The sequence below is a fragment of the Notechis scutatus genome, chromosome 2 (assembly GCF_049901735.1).
Source record: "Notechis scutatus isolate UNSWTSFEM ecotype Mainland chromosome 2, rNotScu1.2, whole genome shotgun sequence".
Taxonomy (NCBI): domain Eukaryota; kingdom Metazoa; phylum Chordata; class Lepidosauria; order Squamata; family Elapidae; genus Notechis; species Notechis scutatus.
The window spans coordinates 231,897,857-231,919,489 of record NC_142010.1 but is presented as its reverse complement, the minus strand read 5'-3'; the positions used below and the strand labels follow the sequence as shown (position 1 = coordinate 231,919,489).

Sequence of the window (21,633 nt, the reverse complement as noted above, 5' to 3'; positions counted from 1 at the left end):
TTTAGAAATGTGAACTAGATATTCATTAACACTGGTTTATGGCACAGGCCATCTTCTGATGGATTTTAAGTGCTGCTACACAGAACTTGGCAACATTATATAATGGTAGGTGAAAGCAGCAGGGATGTATGAAATTGTCCTGTCCACTCTGGTTTATGCAGTAATGGTGAACTGGGGCTAGTACGATTGTTTCTGTAGTACAGACATTGGTGAAGTGCACAAACTGTAGTTTCCAGGTGTTCAGACTTCAGAGTCACAGGGGCATTGTCAATCCAGGTAGGGAATCATCTTGTATTTGCCTTCAAAGACAGCTGAAAGGAAGACATGACATTGTGCCAGAATAAAGACCTTCTGTGGTTTAGGTACTTCAAGGTTAGTTAAATATGCCATAGGGGAGTAGCTACTGGTCACACTGGCAATAAAGATTGGAGACGTGGCTAGGTCCCATTGGTGTTCTGTATCTGCTATATACTGTTTAATGAATGCTTTTGCCTGATCATATCCCATAGAAGACCTGGAAAGAAGCCCAAGGATGAGATTTAGTTTCCATTGTCTTTTTTCCGTGTAGACTAAAAATCATCCCTCATAGTTAGTGAAGCAAGAGGGGGGAAAAGACAGTTTGAGTCAACAGTCACCTAAATTCTAGGCTCCCATCTCTAGTTGTGGGGTGATATCAGAGACACATTTTGGATTTTGAATGGCTGATCTTTGAAATTTGGACTGAACAAGTTCTCATGATGCAAACTTGAGAGACTATGAGCTTAAATCATTGAACTATCATTAACATAACACAACCCTAGTCAAACCATGTGTAAGAGATAACCAGGCTGAGCCCTGGGAGGGGTCAAATGTGTCATCAGTCTCGAGGGACTGTGCACCTGCAAGAGATCTGAGACTAGCCTACCTTGGATTCCACTGATTCTTATCTACTGCCAAATTATCTACTGCTTTTAACAGTTAGTAGTTCAGATTCTTATAGAACTTAACCTTGCAATAAACCCTTTCAATAAATAACCTTGCAATAATACTGCCAGAGTTTCCTGATTTCCATGCTTAACACCATGGCTTGGAATGGTGCTGTGGTTGCTTTGAGGGCGCACTGTTAATATGAGTTAGATGCTGGTGGAGCTCTTGGCTAAGGGTGTTACAGTTATTCAAGAGTACATCAGGAGATTCATCTGATGTCAGGGCAGACTGAGGGCTCAGCCGGTGATCTGAGACCAGTAGCCTTGTTATTATTTGATTCAGATGGGGAGGAGGTTCACTTGCTTAGCAGTAAATTCTTCTTGCTTGCATTAGTAAGGCTTGGTAGCAATCCTCAATATGTGTTTCTTAAGTGAAGCAGAAATGATCACTGTCAAACTTAGGAATAACTTCTGGGGCCTTTGCAGAAAGCAGAAGGTCCCTGGAGACAATTATATAATCAATAGCACTCACTCTGGAGCCAGATAGATAAGTGAATTTGGCTGGATGGTCACTTTCAAGTGTACTGTTTAAAATGTGTTTGAGCCAGAGACTTGTAAAGCTTGATTTTTGGTCTTTTAAACAATAGGTAAGAGGAATCTGTCATATTTAGAAATGAGAGGGGAGGTATTTTAGTCTGAATACAGATGTAGTTATTGGGTATAGTTGTAGGTGTAGTTATCTCAATCTAGCGTTGAGATCTGAAATTTATTTGGATTCATCATTACAAGGTCAGTTACATATGTTTCCAGTTCAGTCTGCAAGGTTCTCATATGGGTTTTTTTTCTTAATAACCATACAGTGATTCCTTTAACGTATATGGCAAAAAAAAAAAGGTGCATGACTCACTAAATGACCACCTCACTGAGCAACAGATGTTCTGGTTGCAATTGTGGTCGTAAGTTGAGGACTATTTATACTATTCAGAGGGCATGGCGGTGGAATCAGGTAAATACTGCCATGGCGAATGTCTTGAGTTGATAGAGGAGCTTTGATAGGCCATGTAGGATCTCCGCCTTTCACTCTTCCATGCTTTGCCCCTGATTCTGCCCTAATCCATAAGGTTTTGTATTGCTTTGGTTGAGCTTTGTTACATTTCCCAAGGCAGTTTCTTTTGGATATCAGAAGCTTGGGATTGCATGGGGTAGGGTTAAAGTTAAGATTTTTCAAGACCTGAAAGATTGATGTGGATTGGTAGTATCAAATTTCAAATTGTTTTATCTAGCCAGATGTCTCATGTGCATCAAAGACTGGATTATATTACTTTTGAGCTGGGCTGCTTCTATTGTAGGGGAGCAAGATATCCAGATGGTTTATATAAATGTCTTTGGCTTGATATTGAAACACAGAAAATGTAAGAGATTCTTTAATCATGAGCACAGTATTAAAAGTATTGAATAGACACAGAAAAAAGTCTAAAAATTAATGGCATAATAATAAACATATTGTGTAGATTATATTGTTCTACCAGGAAATAGCAAGTAAATTTTACCCAAATAAACTTTATGAGGTAAACGTAAATCAGAAAAAATGATATTTATCAATAAAAATAAACTCCTGGAACTAAATATTAAGCTTACAGGAAAATAATTGCATAGGCTATGACAGTATGGCTGTGTTTTGAATTAAAGATAGGATAATAGCATAGAAATAAGGAACAAGATTGAACAGATAAGAGTAGTTTTTTTGAAAAATATGTAAACCAACTTGCTGAAAATTGAATTTTTTGATGGTAGTTATTATGTCTCTTCTTTTTCAAAAAAGAGAATCCTGAATAAAAGACTACTTACTAATCCTTAAGCTCCTAAATAGAAAACAAGAGTTAATAATAATAAATAAGAAAAAACATAGAAATATAAAATATGGATTAACAGAAGATTACTTAAGATATTGTGAATTGAATTGTACTAAATGAAAAGGAATGGGCAAAGATACATTAAGAATGAATTGAAATATTGATGATAAATGATATAAAACAAATATCAATTAACTTTTCAAGAAGAGATTCAACCCATGCTGATAGATAATACATATATTGATAAAAAAAAATCTGTGAACATGGTTTGGCATATTCTTGTGTGAAATAATAACATAAAAAGATCAAATGGCATTGAGAAAGAAGGAGAGAGAGTATTATTTTGTGTTTCTGAGATAGTATATTGTGAAATAATACTTGTTACTTTTGACTGCAGCAGTAAACTGCACTACAGAGGATTCTTTAGGTTGGCTTTTTTGTTTAATAAATACAATTAATACAAGACTGTCCAGCAAAAGTTTATTCTCTCAAGAAACCCAAAGAAAGTGTATTGACATTTCATGTATTTATCAATTTGTTTATTGTTGATTATCATAACAATTTTGTATGGAGTTAATTAATTTTCAAAAAGCTTTCAAAACTATTATTTATATCATCACACAGTAAATGATTGCTAAGATTAGGATAGGTTTACCAATCATCTATAGGTTACTATGTAAACTTAACTCATCCAGCAACAAACTCAACATTTAGCGTCCTTTAAGACAGCTTCTAGCAGTGTTTCAAAAAGCTACTTAAAAGTTGAAAAGCTAGAAACTGTTCTTGAATTTAGCTGTAGGGAGCATACACATTTAGGGCAAAAGACATTAGATATATAATGATTTTGGACTTCATTCTCAGTATAAGCACTTTGATTAGAGACTTAATTAGTTTAGATTTGCTTTATATTGTAGCTTACCATGTAAATGGGATCTGCGATTTCTCCTCCAGTTCATAAACAGGGCTTGAATAGTTTGCTCTTTTTTTCAATATATTGCTTTTTTTAGGGATGGGCTATTATTTCTGAAGTTCTTTGGGAACTGTAGCATGTATAAAATGTTCAAGGGAACTGCTACTTGCACAATAATTTTCCTGTGGGGGGAGGAATGAGAATTACAACATAAACATTTGCAGAATATGCAACTGGGCATTTTTTAAAAAAATGATGTAATCTCTAAAGCCATACAAACTATTTTTAAAGGTTTGTGGGTAGTATGAACCATCACTACTCTTGATCACTATTCATTTTACTTTACAGGTTGTATGTTTTGTATTTTTATTTAAAAATATTTTTGTGGAGATTTTGCAAATCTCTGCATTTTCTTAGATAGATGTATATGTTCCATGTACATTTAACTAACAACCTATCTAACAAAATGAAATTCAGTGTAAAGAAAAGTAAGGTGCTACATTAAGCAATAAAAACCAAATGCACAGGTATAGAATAGAATTGTAGTAACTGTGAGAGGGATCTTGGAGTCTTAGTGGACAATCATTTAAATATGAGCCAGAGCTGTGCTGCAGCTTCCAAAAAAAGCCAACACAATCCTAGGCTGCATTAATACAGAGATAGAGTCAAGGTCGTGTGAAGTGTAATAGCACTTTGTAATGCTCTTGTAAGACCACACGACTATTGCACCCAGTTTTTGTTACCATGATATAAAAACGATATTGAGATTCTAGAAAGAGTGCAAAAAAGAGCAACAAAGATGATTATAGAACTGGAGGCTAAAACATACAAAGAACAGTTGCTGGAATTGGATATGTCTAGTTTAATGAAAAGAAGGACTAGGGGAGACATGATAGCAGTCTTCCAATATCTCAGGGATTGCCACAAAGAAAAAGGGGTCAACTTATTCTCCAAAGCACCTAAAGGCAGGAAAAGAAGCAGTGAATGGAAACTAATCAAGGAGAGAACCAACCTAGAACTAAAGAGAAATTTCCTGAAGTTAGAACAATTAATCAGTGGAACAATTTGCTTGCAGAAGTTATGGATACTCCAACACTTTAAGAAGAGATTGGACAATCATTTGTCTGAAATGATGTAGAGTTTCTAAGGTAGCGTTTGTAGAGTCCTAGTTATAATCAGTAAACAAAGACTACATATATCTTTATAGACTGTAAAAATATGGACTAGAGAGTATTGGAATCTAGTGGATTTGGTTGAATAATTGCACTCCAGAGGCTTCACATTATTCTGTAGATCAGTGCCCACCAACCTTTTGGGCACCAGGGACTGGTTCCGTGGAGAAAGATTTTTCCATGGACCGAGGAAGCATGGTTTCACATGCTGCCTGCATCCCGCGGATGGGGCTTCACTTGTTTGCATGGCCCAGTTTCTGGCAGGCTGCGGACTAGTGCTGATCCACAAATCGGAGGTTGGGGACCCCTACTGTAGATTATATTCTGGAAAATGGAAAGGCTGGAGCACATTCAGAACAGAGCTATCAGGAAGATAAGCTATTTGGAGACAAGCTCTATGATGAATGGTTAAAAGAATTGGGCGTGGTTTATATTGCAAAAGAAAACTGAGGGAGGATATGATAATGATCTACAAATATCTAAGAATGTTGCATGCAAAGAGAAGTGTAGAGATTTTCTATGTAGATATTAAGAGGAATAAGAGGCTGAAATTAAAAGGAGATTTGGGATAAATATCGAGATTTTTTTCCCTGATAAGAACTGTTAAGCATTAAGAGTGTATGTTTAGAACAGTAAAGGACTCCTCTCAGTTGGAAATTTTTAATGGAAGCAGGATGGGCACTTTCAGAGATTGTTTAGTGATTCTTGAACTGAGCAGGAGATTGAAGCAAAAGATACACAATCTATGACTCTGTAAGTGTGACAGAATGAATAAATATTTATTCATTTGAAGATCAATTCCTAGTCTATTATTGAAGTTTTTATGTGAAAATTTAATATTTTCACATAAAAGTTGGCAAAACTGCTTTGTAATGAGTGAATTTTTTAGTGATATTAGATCAGAATTCGGGTAGTTTTGCATGTACTCTTCCATTGAAGTCCTATGTAAAAACATGATGTTTCTTCCACATTTTTCTGGTTGCTGGTGTTTTCTTATGTTAAAACAAAGGTGCTGGGGATCCTAAGATCCATTTTAAAAAGAATCAGAGAAAAATAACTAACTTTTGCGTTTGTACATCAGAGAATGTGTATGCATGTGCGTGTATGCAATCACAATTGGGACTGGCAACTCCATCACTATCCACTGCCATCACTAAGGAGAAATGTGACTGTGACAGACTTCCAATGTCACTTCCAATTCAGTCACCAAACAAGACATTGTGTAGCTATGACTTGCAATTATACTTCATGTTTTCTATTAATTGTTGCAAGACAATTGGGATGGATGCAAATGGGGTTCACATGAGTAAAGGATGCTGCAACAGTTGTAAATGCACACTGGTTGCAAAGCACCTGAATGGTGATCATGTATAACTGTGGGATTTGCTGCTGCAGTAAATGTGAGGATTGGTTGCAAAACCTTTTTTTCACCATTTAACTTTGAAAGTTTACTAACAAAGCAATTGGTAAATAAGGATTACCTGTATACAAGAAAACAAAGGGCATTTTAAAATGGATTTTTATTGCATACATACAAGAAATACCAGGGTTTTTGCTGTGGGTTTTTGTATTTTTTAAACCCACATATATTATACAGAGTCACCTGGGTGAAATGGGCAAGTATAGGCTGTAAATTAATACTCATTATATACAACCTTATGCAGAACCCAGAATAGGAATAAGATATAGTATGCCAAGATATTAAAGAAAAAAAGAAGGTAAAACTAGTTTACACAGCATACTCACTACATTTCTCCATGCCATATCATCTTTATATCATGTATACACTGGCAAACTACAAATATATACACAGAACAATTGTTCATATTTCTTTTTAAATCTGATAATAGCTTTCATTATAGATGTTGAATTATAACTTTCTAAAAATACTGTATCGTTATCACTTGATTATCTCAGATTTTTAAGAAGAACTAAAAAAAGGCTGTTGTATAAGAAAAATCTGTGTTTTTGAAAAATTACCCTTTTCCTTAAATGTGGTTGCACTACATAATGGCAGATTGAATGAAATCATCTTATTACTATGCATTCTGATTTGTGTTGTCTAACATTAGTTGTCTGAGACTGGTTTGGATATCTGCTTTTTTCCCCCTATTAAGGATAAAACAAAAAATTAAAAGGTAAATAGTGGGTAATTCCTTTGCTTTTATTTTGAAAAAAAAAAATGCTAGAAATATGTAGGAAACCAGCAATTGATAAACACATTTGTTAAACAAATAAAGTTTTAAGAAGTTATTGATTAATGTTGGTGAAACAATACTGAATATTTCAGTAGTCAGACATATATCAGACGTATAACCTCTGTTTGCAATAATAATAGCAATGACGATGATGGAGTTCTTATTTCTGTATGTTACCAGTTTCTACTTTAAAGAAAGTAGAAGTAGGGCTTTTTTCCTGGTCCCAAAGATACATCTAAGCATATTATTTTAGCGCTAGAAAGTGAATTTGCATGTGATGAGAATACATTGCTTGGTCTCTTTTTCTTCTGTATGGAAAGAAGGGAAGTAAATACTTTAGTAATTCAGAAATTTGTCATATGAAGTAAATAAATGAACCATTTTCAAATTCTCAGGCTTTCTTAGATTGCTTTCTACCACACAAGATTTAGTTTAGAAAATGATTTTAAACCACTATTTCTGGATTATACATAACAAACCTTGAATCTTCTGAAACAAACCTGGAGCTAAGTTTTTATTCTTCTACAAAAAACAAGGGAGAGAGGATTCCTGCCTATGCTTGGAACTTAATTATGGTTTATTGTTATTCATGAACGTGCCTTTTGTGTGAGAAAGGAAGCAAACAATTTCCCCGTGATGTTTATTGCAGTAGGATCAAAAGGCAGGATAACTATAGCATGAAGTGAAAGTCACTTCCTTAACAAAGAAAAAAAATCTTTGTATTATTCCCCTTCAGGCACACAAAACTTTGTCTTCTTTGTACCACTCAAATGGATCTCAAAGAAATTGCAAACCTAGTCAGGCTTTCAGTGGTTAACATACTTTCTTCTGTTCAATCACCCAAAATTTAAACAGGTAACAGTCCTAGCTTTTGTGATAAATGTCTTCTAAAAGTTAAATAAAATTAATTAAATAATTTTTGTTACAAAAATAGACAGTGTAAATAGGTTCAACCTCATAGTATTCACAAAACATTTCTTTTTAAAAATATAATTAAAACAGTGATATAAAAATTGAAAAAATAGATATGAGGAAGAGTTCCCAGCATGGTATTATCATGAATTAGGATTTCTTATAGAAGCAATAATAATAATGGTCTGTTAGTTAATTCTTCAAAAGCCTTCTTATTCTTAATATAGTCTTTACTGATTGTTAGGATTTTTCAGAAGAAAAATTAACTTTAAAAGGAATGCAAGGTGATGAAAGTTTATTTAAGGTATTGTTTGCATCTTTGGATTATTTTTCTTAGTACCTTGATTTCATGGTCTGCAGCTGAAATACTCACCTATGATCCTCTTTGCTTCTTGATCTGTTTGGTCCATGTTCAGATTCAAGGAAGTTCTGTTCACATGCCAGGAATTATTCCCAATGGTTTTGAAATAACAGTTATTGGAAAGCAATGGTATTGTGAACTGATTCTACAACATTGTACGTAATTGAGCACATATGTTTCCTGGTTGTTTCCAGATTATTGGGTAAGCAAAGAATTGGATTCAGTTTAGTAAGTTCTGTCAAACCGCCAAAGCTGATTGTATTAGGCAAGTGGAGATGGGAGTCAGTGAGTGCAAACAATAAGGGGAGTTTAGCAGTAATAAGGAACACCTGGGAGGTAGAATAAAGTATACAGATAACTTCAAACGAAGTGGACAAGTCCTGACAGCATCTCTTACATTGAAGAAATTTTAATTTAGTATTTGTATGATATTGTAAATATACTTATGTTCATTTTTGTATTGATTTACCTTGCCTTAAGGTAAAGTGAGCCTTGGGAAATGTAGATTTGGGGTGTTACTAGTGATGTTGGAGCAATGGAAAAGTATGTGTTCTAGTTGGGAAGGTTCCTTTTGCTGGCGCCTCATTCATATACAGCTAATCTAGAATGTTATTTCCTGAATAAATGCAAAGCCTGCATTTATTGGGAGGAGCATTCTTTTCCAGATTTTCTAAATAAATGTATCTTACTTGGGTAGTGAGCAGTGAATACTTATTTTTGAAACGTGTCTGTTTGTGTGTGAGAGAGAGTGGGGGAGAAAGAGAGGGAGAAGGGAAAGAGTGGGGAAGGGAGGGAGGGAGGGGAGAGGGAGGGAGAGAGAGAGAGAGAGAAAATAAAAATTTGCTGTGCCACATTAGGTGTCAGTTTATTGTAGCACCAGTAGTTTTTTTTGCTAGATATTATCAGACAAGTGCTACTTAAAAACATCCTCTCTCTGTGTGTGTGGCCATAATGCAATCCAATAATGTTCATTACAGTATCAATGTCTATTTTGGTGAAGATTGGCTACTATATACTAGGATATTATAAAATAGCAGCAATTCCATTTGTAGGTTGACTTCTAATCAACCTACAAATGTGGCATTATATCCATCCTTGCAACAGTATGGTTGAGGCTAATGTATTACTCAGTACTCAGCTAATTCCCCCCCCCTCCCAAAATCTTCCTTCTTTTCTCCTTCTAATCTTCTTTCTTTTACTTCCTCTGCACCATACTTTGTATGCAATATATTGCAACAATATTACATTCTGGGGGTCCTCCTGGACTCATAGCTATTTCTCAATGAGCAGGTGGCAATTGTAACTGGGAGGACCTTTTCATAGCTCCTTCTTGCCCACCCGTTCCTGGATTGGCAGGCCAGTTTACAGTCACTTGTGCCCAATTTTTTTCCACATTAGACAGCTGTGATGCGCTTCACATGGGAAGAACCCTTGAAGATTGTATAGAACCTTCAGCTGATATAAAATGTTGCAGCACTGGTAAGTTATGTGTGCTCCTGGCACAATGTGTGTTGCCCACCTGCATCACAAGCTGCATAGGTTGCCAGTTTGCTTCCACGTCTAAATATAAAGTGCTGGTTTTATGCCATTGTAGCATGGGAACAGGCTATCTGAGGGATCACCTCTCCCCAGTTATTTCAACGTGCCTTGTTAGATCTGGCAGAGAGGGCATGCTGAGGGTACCATCAGTTAAAGAGCCATATTTAGTAGGTTCCAGGAGACGTGTCTGCTCTTCTGTAGTGCCCATGTTACGGAACATTTTCCTGCCTAATATTAGATTAACTCTGCCCCTTTAGTGAAAAGTCCTCAAGACCTGGTTATGTTATCAGGCCTGGAGCACTTAGCAAACTGGAGATTTGTTTAGATGACTCCATTGTTTTTATGCTATTTATTTCTTAATGCAAATTTCTATATATTTTTAATATCTCTTATTTTTATATTTATATTTTTATCGGATTGCTGCACATCGCCCAGCGTTGCTTTTGGTGAGATGGGCAGCTATACAAATAAATACCCTGTTTCTCCAACAATACGGCCTCCCCCAATAGGAAGTCCCAGCATGTTTTATAGGCATGAAATGAAATTAAGCTCCTCCCCCCAAATTAAGGCCTATATTAAAACATGCGGAATGGGGGGGGGAATGGTGGGGGGGGCTTGCCGTTAGGAAGTACTTTTGTTGCACACCCGGATATGGTGCTGCCTGCGTTGCCCCCGATACGAAGTGCCCCACCAACGCTGAGGTCAACATCCAAGCCGTCGCCGCCCGCCCGAAGATGCAAGGGGGGTGGGAATTAAGTCACCCCCAAAAAGACGGCCTAGCCATTTTTTCGGGGCTCAAAAAAAAATAAGACCCGGCCTTATTATATGAAAAACACGGTAAAATTACAGACTCATAAACAACAGGAAGAGTAGGTAACATACCCATAGCCTACTGAATGACATTTTAGCTTATTTGAAACTTTTTGGACCAATTCAAGCAACAAAATAAGACATAACATGATTTGTTTGGCTTTGGTTTATCATATTAACTAAACCCAGTCATTGTCATTTATTTAATGAATCATAATTAAACAAACTATGATATAATAACAAGTCTGTCTCTTGTTTCTCTTTTGTTGAATGTGAATGATTTTTTATGACTAGTATAAATTCTGAAAAGGTCTTTGATTAGCAATACAAGAGACACTGAGCAAATGTAAGAACAATGAGAGGAATGATAATGCATTCCTGCTGGAATGATACACGCACACACACACACACACACACAGGTTCTGCATGTCTAGGGAATTTTGCTTCAAAAATGCCTTTCAGCTCCTGTTGTCAATGTTTGGGAGTAGAAAAAGATGCAACTTTCCTCTTCTAAAGAGCCTTCTCTCCCTCTCTGTGTTTTTCCATAACCTGGGCCAGTTGATGTTGGCGGGGTTCCAGATTCTTTTGAAATGCTGCCAAATTAACAGCTCCCACTATATCGAACTTTGCTTGAAGGATCTTGCTGAACAGCTTTCTGAGAAAATGTACAATTACCATGTTTACAAAAGCAGAAATCTGTATTTTGGATTAATTTTTAAGGTAATTTTTAACAAGTAGCTTTAAAAAGAGCAGATCCCTCCACATTTGAGAACAAACATAGGATTAAAATACTGAAGACTTATTGAGATTTGTGAAAACCTTGCATACTAATTAGGTAGTGCTGGCTTTTTACATAATAGATTAGATGAGATGAGATAGAGGCAGTGAGCTTGGTATCTACTGTACTTAGTATTCCAATATAATAGTACAAGAATGCTTTTATTGAATGTAATAAAACAGATGCTTCCTGATGACAACTTCCCAATTTGTTTAGAAAACAGGCAGTTCCAGATTGGTTTCCCCATGCTGTATGGCAAGTAATATTGCTATGAAGAAAGAACTAAAAAATCAATTGGTTTGGAGCAATTTTAAAATGTAGTTATAAACGGTTTCATTTTGTTTTTAATCCCTAAATAACAATTACAAATCTTTTGATCATAGGTTATACTTACAAGTTCAGTCTTTCACAATTCAAAACCAACTTGAAATCAGTGACAATCTCTCAGATGTATAATTATGATAACACAAAATTAACTCATCTATTAAAACACTACAAACAGAACCCTATATATGAAGATACTAATAATGCATGTTAATAGGAAAACACAGATTATTTTTATTATATAATTGGACAGAAATGTTGTTGAATTCAAGTTCCCATTAAACCTATCTAACATAGCCAAAAGTGAAAGAAGAATGAGGCTTTAGCTAGCAATTTTTAGAGAGCCAGATGTTCTGAGCTTATCTACTTGTTCAATATCTTTTACCTAGCAGAAGTTGCTGCTGATGTTTGATAACTTGGAAATATGAATTATGGTGTGGGAGACTGAAAAAAGTAAAAAAAACAACCAAAAATCCTGTATTCATCTTGTCAATAGGATTTTTGCTTGCACAACACTGCTGTTCTTGGAAAGAACAGTGAATTTTATATACTGTGTAAGCTTCTAGACCAAAGTAAAATGTGACATTAAACTCATTAAACTCTGCTTTACAGAGGAAATACAAAGCATCCATTTCTGATTTTGAACTATGCCAGTGGTAGTCAACCTGGTCCCTACCGCCCACTAGTGGGCGTTCCAGCTTTCATGGTGGGCGGTAGGGGTTTTGTCCCCTACTTTATAAATCACCATTACTGTGGAACCAGTGGGCGGTTAGAGAAAACTTTACTACTAACAGTGATACAAAAGTGGGCGGTAGGTATAAAAAGGTTGACTACCCCTGAACTATGCTTACTTATTAAATGAAAGCTTGAACATTTATGAATGAACTAAAATTATTGAATATGCCGGAATTATAAGCCATGATTAATCCTGATTTGCTTGAATATATAATTTAAGCTATGTTTCATTGTTACAGGAAATTGCTTAATTCAAAATCAGAAACAAAAATGTTTAATCTCTATTAAACATTTTACTACTAAGAGGAGGAAACATCAAAGGGTAAACTAAACTTAAATCTAAACTGGCTCTGAAGTGTATTTAAAAATCAAGGCTATCACAGCCTTGGAGGAGGAAATTAGAAGGGTTACCTAAATAGGTGTGGTTTTTTTCATAATTTTGGAACATCTAACCAATGCATACCTGAATGCCTGGGCACAGGAGGAATTTACTTGCCAGTATATAAATGGCTACTTTACCATTCACTTCACAAATCATTGGTGTAATTAAAAATTCTGATAATTCTTTTGACTTATTAATATTATTAACAGTTATTTCTTCTGACATTTCTGTCAGAAAATGATTAAAATAATGCTATAAACATTTGCAAGCACCAAGGTTTACTTCCTTCTTTGTATTCACCCTAGTGAACAGCAAAGGATTATACATCAGTACTCTTGATGTCATGTCATGCATCCTTACTACTGTTTACCAAATAAAAAGGGATAAGTAATGGCCTTAAGGAGGTTTCAGAAGTTCTTGTATGTTTATAGGATGAAGAAATAGCTATAGAAGTAGAAATAAGATAAGCTAATGAGCCTGTGCTCTGACTATGCAGTTAAAATCTATAGCAAAACTGGACATTATCCCTACATGAAACTATTCACTTATTCAGCTGTTTGCTGTGCTTAAATTATTTGTTTCAATATCAAACAAAATGAAATTTAATGTGGGGAAAAGCAAGGTTTTACACCTGTGCAGGAAAACCCAAAAGTACAAGTATAGATTAGTTGAAACCTGGCTCAAAAACAGTAACAGTGAGAGGGACCTTGGAGTCTTAGTGGATGATCACTTAAAAAATGACTCAGCAGTGTTTTGGCAGCAGCCAAAAAAGCTAATACAATCAATGGTTGTATAAACAGAATCAAAATCATGTGAAGTATTGTTATCACTTTATAAAGTCTTAGTAAGACCATACCTGGAATACTGCATCCAGTTTTGGTCGCCACATTACAAAAAAGATGTTGAGACTTAGGAAAAAGTGCAAAGAAGAGCAACTAAGATGATCAAAGGCCTGGAGACTAAAACATATGAAGAATGGTTACAGGATTTGGGTTTGGCTCGTCTAGAGAAAAGGACTGGGGGGACAGGATAGCAGTATTCCAGTATTTGAGAGGTTGCCACAAAGAGGAGAGGGTCAATTTATTTTACAAACCCCTGAAGGCAGGACAAGAAACAATGGATGGAAACTAATCAAGGGGAGAAGCAACCTGGAATTGAGGAGAAACTTCGTAACAGTGAAGGCAATTAACGAGTGGAACAGCTTGACTTCAGAAGTTGTGGATGTTTCGTCACGAGGTTTTTAAGAAGAGACTGGACAGTTACTCGTCTGAAATGGTAGAGTGTTCTGCTCAAAACCTCCATAGTCCCTTCCAGCTGTATTCTGATTCAGACTTTGTAAAAAAATTCTGTGCTTCTTGTCTGTCATCTTCAGGAATTTGATCTTTTTTTTTTTTAAATAGGTACAGATAGTTTTCAATGTACGACCACAATTGGGACCAACATTTCCAATAACTAAGCAAAGTAGTTGTTAAGTGATTTGCACCCAAATTTATGACCTTTTGCCAGTTGAAATCACTGCAGTTGTTAAATGAATCATGTGGTCGTTAAGTGAATCCTGCTTCCCCGTTGACTTTTCTTGTCAGGCTCACTGACAAATAATGATCACATGAACCTGGGATGATAGAACCCTGTACATGCAAATTTCAAGCATTGAATTTTAATCTGTGATATGGGAATGCTGTAATAGCTGTAAGTGGTAGGACTGGTCCTAAGTCACTTTTTTCACTTCCATTGTAACTTTGAATGGTTGCTAAATTAATGGTTATAAGTCAAGGGCCACCTGTACACTTCTTATCTAAGTTTGTTTTCTAATAAAGTACTAAATTCAGCATAGTATAAAATGTTTCTGTAATGCAGGAAGAAATAAGGTTTTTAAGAGTCTGAGAAAAGATATCGCCAGCTGTGGTTGAAACAGATTCTTAAGTTATTTGGTTTTTAATTGCTTCTTTAAGCTCTTTAGGTCTTCATGCATAAAAACAACAACTGCACAGTGATCTCCCTTACTTACAGTTGGTTAACTACAAAGGATATCTCAAATTTTCAAACCATATAGATACAAGCTTGGAAGTATACAGTGTTAGAACACATATCTTTTTCTGGCAGGAATAGCTACTTACATTCTGGGAATATATTGTTTGTATTATATTAATGTATATTCTAATATTTGTCTTTCTCTCAGTCCATGATAAATGTTTCCAAAAAATAAAATGGTTTTATTTCCAAATGACCACTTATGTTTGCAAAGGAAATTACTTCAATTTGCAAGTGGTCAGGAGCTGATGAAAAGTGTCATGAATTGTCTGAGTCTACTTTGAACACTTAAGAGTTATTGTGGTCTTTGGGAAGGATTTAATGAATGCCTTAGATTTGTTTCACTTCTGTTAGAGTATAAATTTTTCATTATATTTAAGCCTAATTGATTAGTGGTATCCTTACTGTTGAAGTATTCTTATTTCAGTAATTTAAGTTGCTGTTATCATATGAATTATTATTATTATTGTATGTGTATACACACACACACACACACACACACACATATATATACTGTATATTCTTAAGTTTTCATGAGTATTTATATATGTGGTATTCAGCTTTGTTCGGGTATTTTCCCACTTCATTGTAGTTGTGCTTTTGAAGTTGTAGCAACGTTTCGGCAGAATCTCATCTGCCATCATCAGACTTGTGCATTGGGTTCATCTGTGTGTCAGGCTTTCACAGCTGTTTCTGTTTTAAAGCTGTGTCAGGCTGTGAAAGTCTGACACACAGACAAACCCAATACACAAGTCTGATGATGGCAGATGAGATTCTGCTGAAACGTCGCTACAACTTTAAAAGCACAACTACAATGACAGATCAAGGCTGATACAAAAGTAAATAGTTTTAATTTTCTTTTTAAAAATAATATTAACCTACCATCAATATAAATTTAGATTTTGACATTTATTCTCTATCAATTGAAATATACAGAAGAATGCTTTACTACTCAAAGTGATCAAAAGATTGTCAGTGATAGACAATCAACTTAATGTAATGAATGAAGTAGATAATACAAATTACATTTACTTAACCTAACTTGTTAGTAATAATGAATTAACAAACACAGCTCAATGTACAATTTTATTCTTAAGAGCATTGTACATTGGTTTAACCATGTTTTGAATTCTGTATGAGTTTGACTCTGTGAATTATCTGTGACTCTAATATAATATTTTTTTCTCCTTCGTATATCCATAAATCTTTCCTTGGTTGGAAGAAATCGTAAAGATGTAATAGGTTAGGAATATTATATTGGCTGAAAGGAAGCCTCTGATTCTTAGCTTTAATTCGTTAAATAGTCTTAGATAAGCCACCCCATCTTAAACTCAATCCATCTCAATCCAGAGCCACTTTGGTCTAGTAGTTAAGGCACCAGGCTAGAAAGGAAGAGACCATAAATTTAAGTCCTGCTTAGCCATGAAAGCCAGCTGGGTGATTTTGGACCAGTCAGTTGTTCTCAGCTCACCTCACCTTATAGGGTTGTTGTGGGAAAAATAGGAGAAGGAAGGAAGACTAGATGTTTTTGCTACCTTGAATTATTTGTAAAAATAATAAAGGTGGGATATAAACAAATAAAAAAAAATATATTTGTAAGCTGAACAGGAATGACCACAGCCACATGGTTTAGATTATGATAAATGTAGAAAAAGGACTAGGCTTGTGATGCCACAACATAATACTGATTTTTTCTGTCTGACCTCTTTCTGCTACAATTCGGAGGAGTTAATTATAAATTTAAGAATTTTGCTGTAGTTTTTATGGTTTTGGCTTTATATTTATTTGTTTATTAAATTTATTGGCTGCCAATAACCTTGGACAGCTTACAATATTATAGGGTAACCTTGGACAGCTTACAGTGTTAAATATTTGGGGAAGTTAGACATTGTACTTTATAAACCATGATGTATTAAAGCAGACAACTATGCATTATTCAGTGAATGGTGGTAAGTAAACAATAATTTAGAATGGTGGGTTACCCCAGTTTTGTATTGGACATTTGTGAAGCATTTTGAGTATACAATTATAGTGCATTGAGTTGAAGAAAAACCAAGTATATGGCTTTCAACTCAGGTGGGCATGTTCTGTCCATAAGAGTTCTGAAAAAGAAAAGATTTTTTTCAAATTTGTTGTAGATTCTCTCTGTGTGTAATACTGGGTGCATGACACTGATTAGCCAAATGTATTCATTTATTTAGAAAATGTATATATCCTTCTATTTTATACTTGATAATCCTAGGCAACTCACAACAACATTCATAAAACCACAAAACTCATAAAACCCCACAATAGTATCACAGATCCCATCACAGTGCCATAGCATCCATTTAATTCCATGTTTACATTTGCATTTGCTGGGCTAACTACCATCTCAGCAGAATGCTTGAGTGAAGATCCAGGGCTTCATAGCTCTCCCAAAAGCTAATAGGTTGTTGGATTCTCTAAATTTTAAGGGAAGCTATTCCAAAGGAGTCCTAAGTGGTCATGAAAGAGACACAAATCTAAATATCATCACAAATGGTGATATTTAGTATGATATCACTAAGAAATCTTCTTGACATTTTAAATAGTAAGTAAATGGATAAAGCTAGAGAATTTTTTTGTTTTAAAAATGAGACTTGTAATTAAATTGCCCAAAACATACAAGATGATATCCCCAGGGATCTAATTATCACAAGAACAAGTGAGTGAACTTATTTATTAAAAAAATACTTTGTCACAAATATATTAAACACTCTCTCCCGCTCTCTCCCTCCCTCTCTCTCTCTCTCTCTCACACACACATGTGTGTGTTTGTGTTTGTATTTGTGTGTGCATTTTTTTAGATACCATCAATTTACAGAAAGACATATCATGGTGTAATACAATGTATGCATAATAAACGATATAGCAATTTTGATTATTTAATATATGTACTGATTTGATACAGTAAGCTATTGTTTTCTTGCCACAGCCTTGTGTTTACTAGTATAAATTATGTTTCAGGAAGATCTGGATGATTCTCAAGAGGCTGGAGTCTCTGAAGTATCAGAGGTGATTCGCTATGAATATCATGTTCTATATTCCTGCAGTTATCAAGCTCCTGTTCTCTATTTTAGGGCAAGTTTTTTAAGTAAGTGCATTCTATCTCAAGCAAACATTTAAAACATATGTTATGACATAAATTTTGAACTTAACAGCAAGAAAATAAAAAAAATGAATAAGTGGTTCATGATTCATTTCAAGTACATATTTCAGTATCTGCAAGCATCGGTATCTTAAGGGTAGATGATATCATCTCTGCCTGAAGAAACTTGATCTTTAGAATTCTGGCAGCAAGCCTAACTGTGGATTATTTTCTTTACTTATTTTGTTAATGTTAAAAATATTGGACCATCCTCATAAATAGAATATTCAACCTTGAGACTTACTGAGGTCACTGTTAGGGGCTTTTAGAAAAAAAAATCTAAATCAGTAAGTTTTAATGATGAAAACAAATTAATCATATTTCAGCTGTTTTGTGCATAGTTTTTAAAATGAGTGCCAAGGAGTTGGTTATATGTGTTTTTTAAATGTATATAATTACTTAGGTTTTTTTACATTGTTTAGGACGGTAGAAAACTCAATCTTGAAGACCATTGTTAATTATCTTTAATCAGCATTAGAGTAGCTTTTCCCAACTATAGTGCTGTCCAGATGTATAGACTTCATTTCTCAAAATTTCCCAGACAACTTGAAGAATAGTTTGAAATATTGGTTAAGGTGTTGAAAAAAAACCCAGCTGACTCTGAGTTCTAGGCCTGCCTTGGGCATAAAAACCCCCTCGATCAGCAGTCGCCAACCCATGGGCCGCGGCTCACTGATGAGCCGTGAAAAAAATTTGGTGGCTGCAGCATGCTGAGGCAGGGAGGTGGGGCAATGCTGCAGTCTCCCTAGCAAACTTGTGTCGTGGCTGCTGCCTTCTGCCTCAGTGCATCAAGGAGGCCGAGCAGCAGCGGGAAGAGCACGGACCTCCTGAGTCACAGGAAGCAGCGCTCACACGTTCAGCGGGAAGGAGGAGGCTTGTTGGGGGCCAGAGGGGCGGTGAGTGCTTTGCATGTGAGCACTTCTGGCAAGGAGAAAGAGAAGCTCCTGGGAGGGTTGAGCCTCCCCCTTGCAACATCTTCCCCTGAGGGCATCACTGGCAGCCGCTCAACTTCCTTGATACACGGAGGCAAGAGGAAGGAGGTAACACCAGTTCAGAGGTTCCTTCCCTCCCACCCCCTCGCAGGTCAGGCCTATGCCGCGATCTCCCATGTATATATCCATCTGCCGCCAGTATCACTCCTGTTGCCCCATCTTCCCGACAGCCATCTGGTCTTCAGCACGTGGCTCGTCAGTCCAGAGTAATGAACTGTGCACGCCCACACCTGCTGCTCTTCCTGGCATGGGGAAGCAACCCCTCTTGTCTAGGACACTGGGTTTGTGACTGGTATGTCTTAACTGGGACCGGGATGACTTCGTCTTGCCTGCAGGACCACCAAGTAGCAGCTTCCAGCCCCTTTCTCCATACGCCAAGTCTTACCATGGGAAAAGGGAGCAGCTGGGATATCAATGTAGCCGCTTGGTTAATTCATAATCGCCCTTCTCGGAGAAGGAGGTCCTGGAGGAGGAGGAGGAGGCAGTAGTGGAGAAGCAAGCCATGTGTTAAAGACCAGGGGTAGGGGGAAGGCTTCCAGGTGGGGGAAGGCTTCCAGCCTGGCCCTCCTTCCCTCCCCCAACTCCAGGCAGCCACACCTGGCAAAGGAGGGAGTGGTTTCCTCTGACTTGGGGGAGATATGACAGGAGACCAGATTTTTTTTTTGCGGGGGGCTCTGCTTTGCTTGTTATGTTTTGTTGTTATAATTAAATAAGCTTTTTATATTTAAAAATATATATTTATATATTAATTTTTTTAAATAGTGCATTTATATTTAATATAAAAATAAAAAATGTTATATTAAATATATTATCTTTTTTTAAAAAAAATCATATTAGTGGTCCTCAGGATTTAAAAGTATGAGTTTGGTGGTCCCTGAGATCCAAAAGATTGGAGACCCCTGACCTGGATAATTGAGTTAGTCTTTCTCAGCCCAACAACTCAGTTGTCGTAGGGAAAATAGGAGACAAAATATTAGGCATGTTCTCTGCCTTGTGTTACATCATCATCATCATCATCAATTTGGTTGATACCTAGGATGCTGGCAGCAACCTGTATCAACCATCAGCGCCAGTCAATGATATTTGTGATACATTTTTAAATGTTCAGTTGACTAAGTTTTATGTTTAATGAATAAAGGAGATAATAATATTATAAACTGGAGCATCACTTGAATATCAGCATTGATAAATTCATCATAAGTCAATTGCAACAGGCAGCTTTATGTCGAACAGTATACATCCTGTGATGATACCTCTAATACCATCATACATCAACATCTCCTATTCCAGGTTTTTAGGAAGGGTTGATAGGTGAATAAAAATGCCAATCCAGTCTGATCATCTAGCTGATTGCATGATGAATAATAATAATAATATAGATAGATAAAAATACCAAATCCAGTTAAACATGATAATGAAAGATCCAACAAAAGGAAACCAGGCAACTACAGGCTAATTACCTGCTTACCAAGAGCTGTCAGTTTGGTGTGGTATCTGGTGTGGTAGCTAATGCAGTCCAACATCATCTAGTTGAAAACAAGCTCAATCCATGAGAGCAGAAAAGGAACTGCCCAAACAGCAGAGGACAATAGATCAGCTCCTAATTGACAAGATGATTTTGGAAAATCATAAGAGAAGGAAGACCAACTTGAATTATCTTGGATTGGATTACTAGAACATGTTTTAACTTTATGCAACATGATTGGATCAATTGCCTTGAAATAACAGAAGTCAGTATAAATATCAGAAGCTTGTGCAAAGACCAATGGCACAATGGAAGCTACAGATGCTGTCCATAATCATAAACTTTTAAGAAGACTCACTCTCACTACTGTTTGTATGCCACTGGTTCCTTTGTCAACAAAACTGAACAAGTTGGTCTATGGCTATCAAACAATAAAAATATCTGCCAGGTTATCTCATTTCCTTTACATGGAAGATCTGAAGCTGTGTGGAAATACACAATCTGAAATAATAGTTGCTTAATACTGTCTGTATATATAGCCAAGATATTGCAATGGAGTTTAGGCTTGACAAACAAGCCACACTCATGAACGGTAGAGGAAAAATAGGGGAAACTGAAGGAATCAAGTTACCCTACGGAAATAACATTAAGAGACTGGAGGAAGATGATCACTACAAATAGGTGAACATGAAAGCTGACAATATTAAACACACTCAAATCAAGGTTAGAAATTAATACATCATGAAAGTGAAGATGTTCATCCAAACTGAGTGAAGGAACTCAACACTTGGAAAATTCCATTCATTAGATACACAGTTGGAATAGTGGACTGGACTCAAGAAGTACTAAAAGTCCCAAAACCCCCCAAAAATAATGATAATAAATTATGCCTTTCATCTATGAAGTGATGTTGACAGACTCTTCTTACCAAGGAAAATAGATGGGTATGAAATGTTGCAAGTGCATCAGATGGTTGAAGAAGTAAAATGGGCGTTGGAAAAATATCTGAAGGACAGTGAAGCTAGTATACCAGGTAGGCTTACTGAATACTGGAGAGACCAAACTGGCCTACAAGAAAGGACAAATGAAGAATAGAA

At 36.0% G+C, this 21,633-nt stretch overlaps 1 protein-coding gene across 2 annotated transcripts in view; it reads left to right on the top strand.

Annotated features, from left to right (window-relative positions):
* Window positions 1-21,633, top strand: part of ATG10 (autophagy related 10) — a 145,638-nt gene that overhangs the window by 63,692 nt on the left and 60,313 nt on the right. For both annotated transcript variants that reach the window (XR_015748155.1, XM_026672036.2), the window contains exon 4: window positions 17,899-18,025. Coding sequence is in view for 1 of the 2 variants with exons in the window: in XM_026672036.2 (XP_026527821.2) it covers window positions 17,899-18,025 (127 nt within the window). In the remaining variant the exon portion in view is untranslated. The remainder of the gene's footprint in view (window positions 1-17,898; window positions 18,026-21,633) is intronic.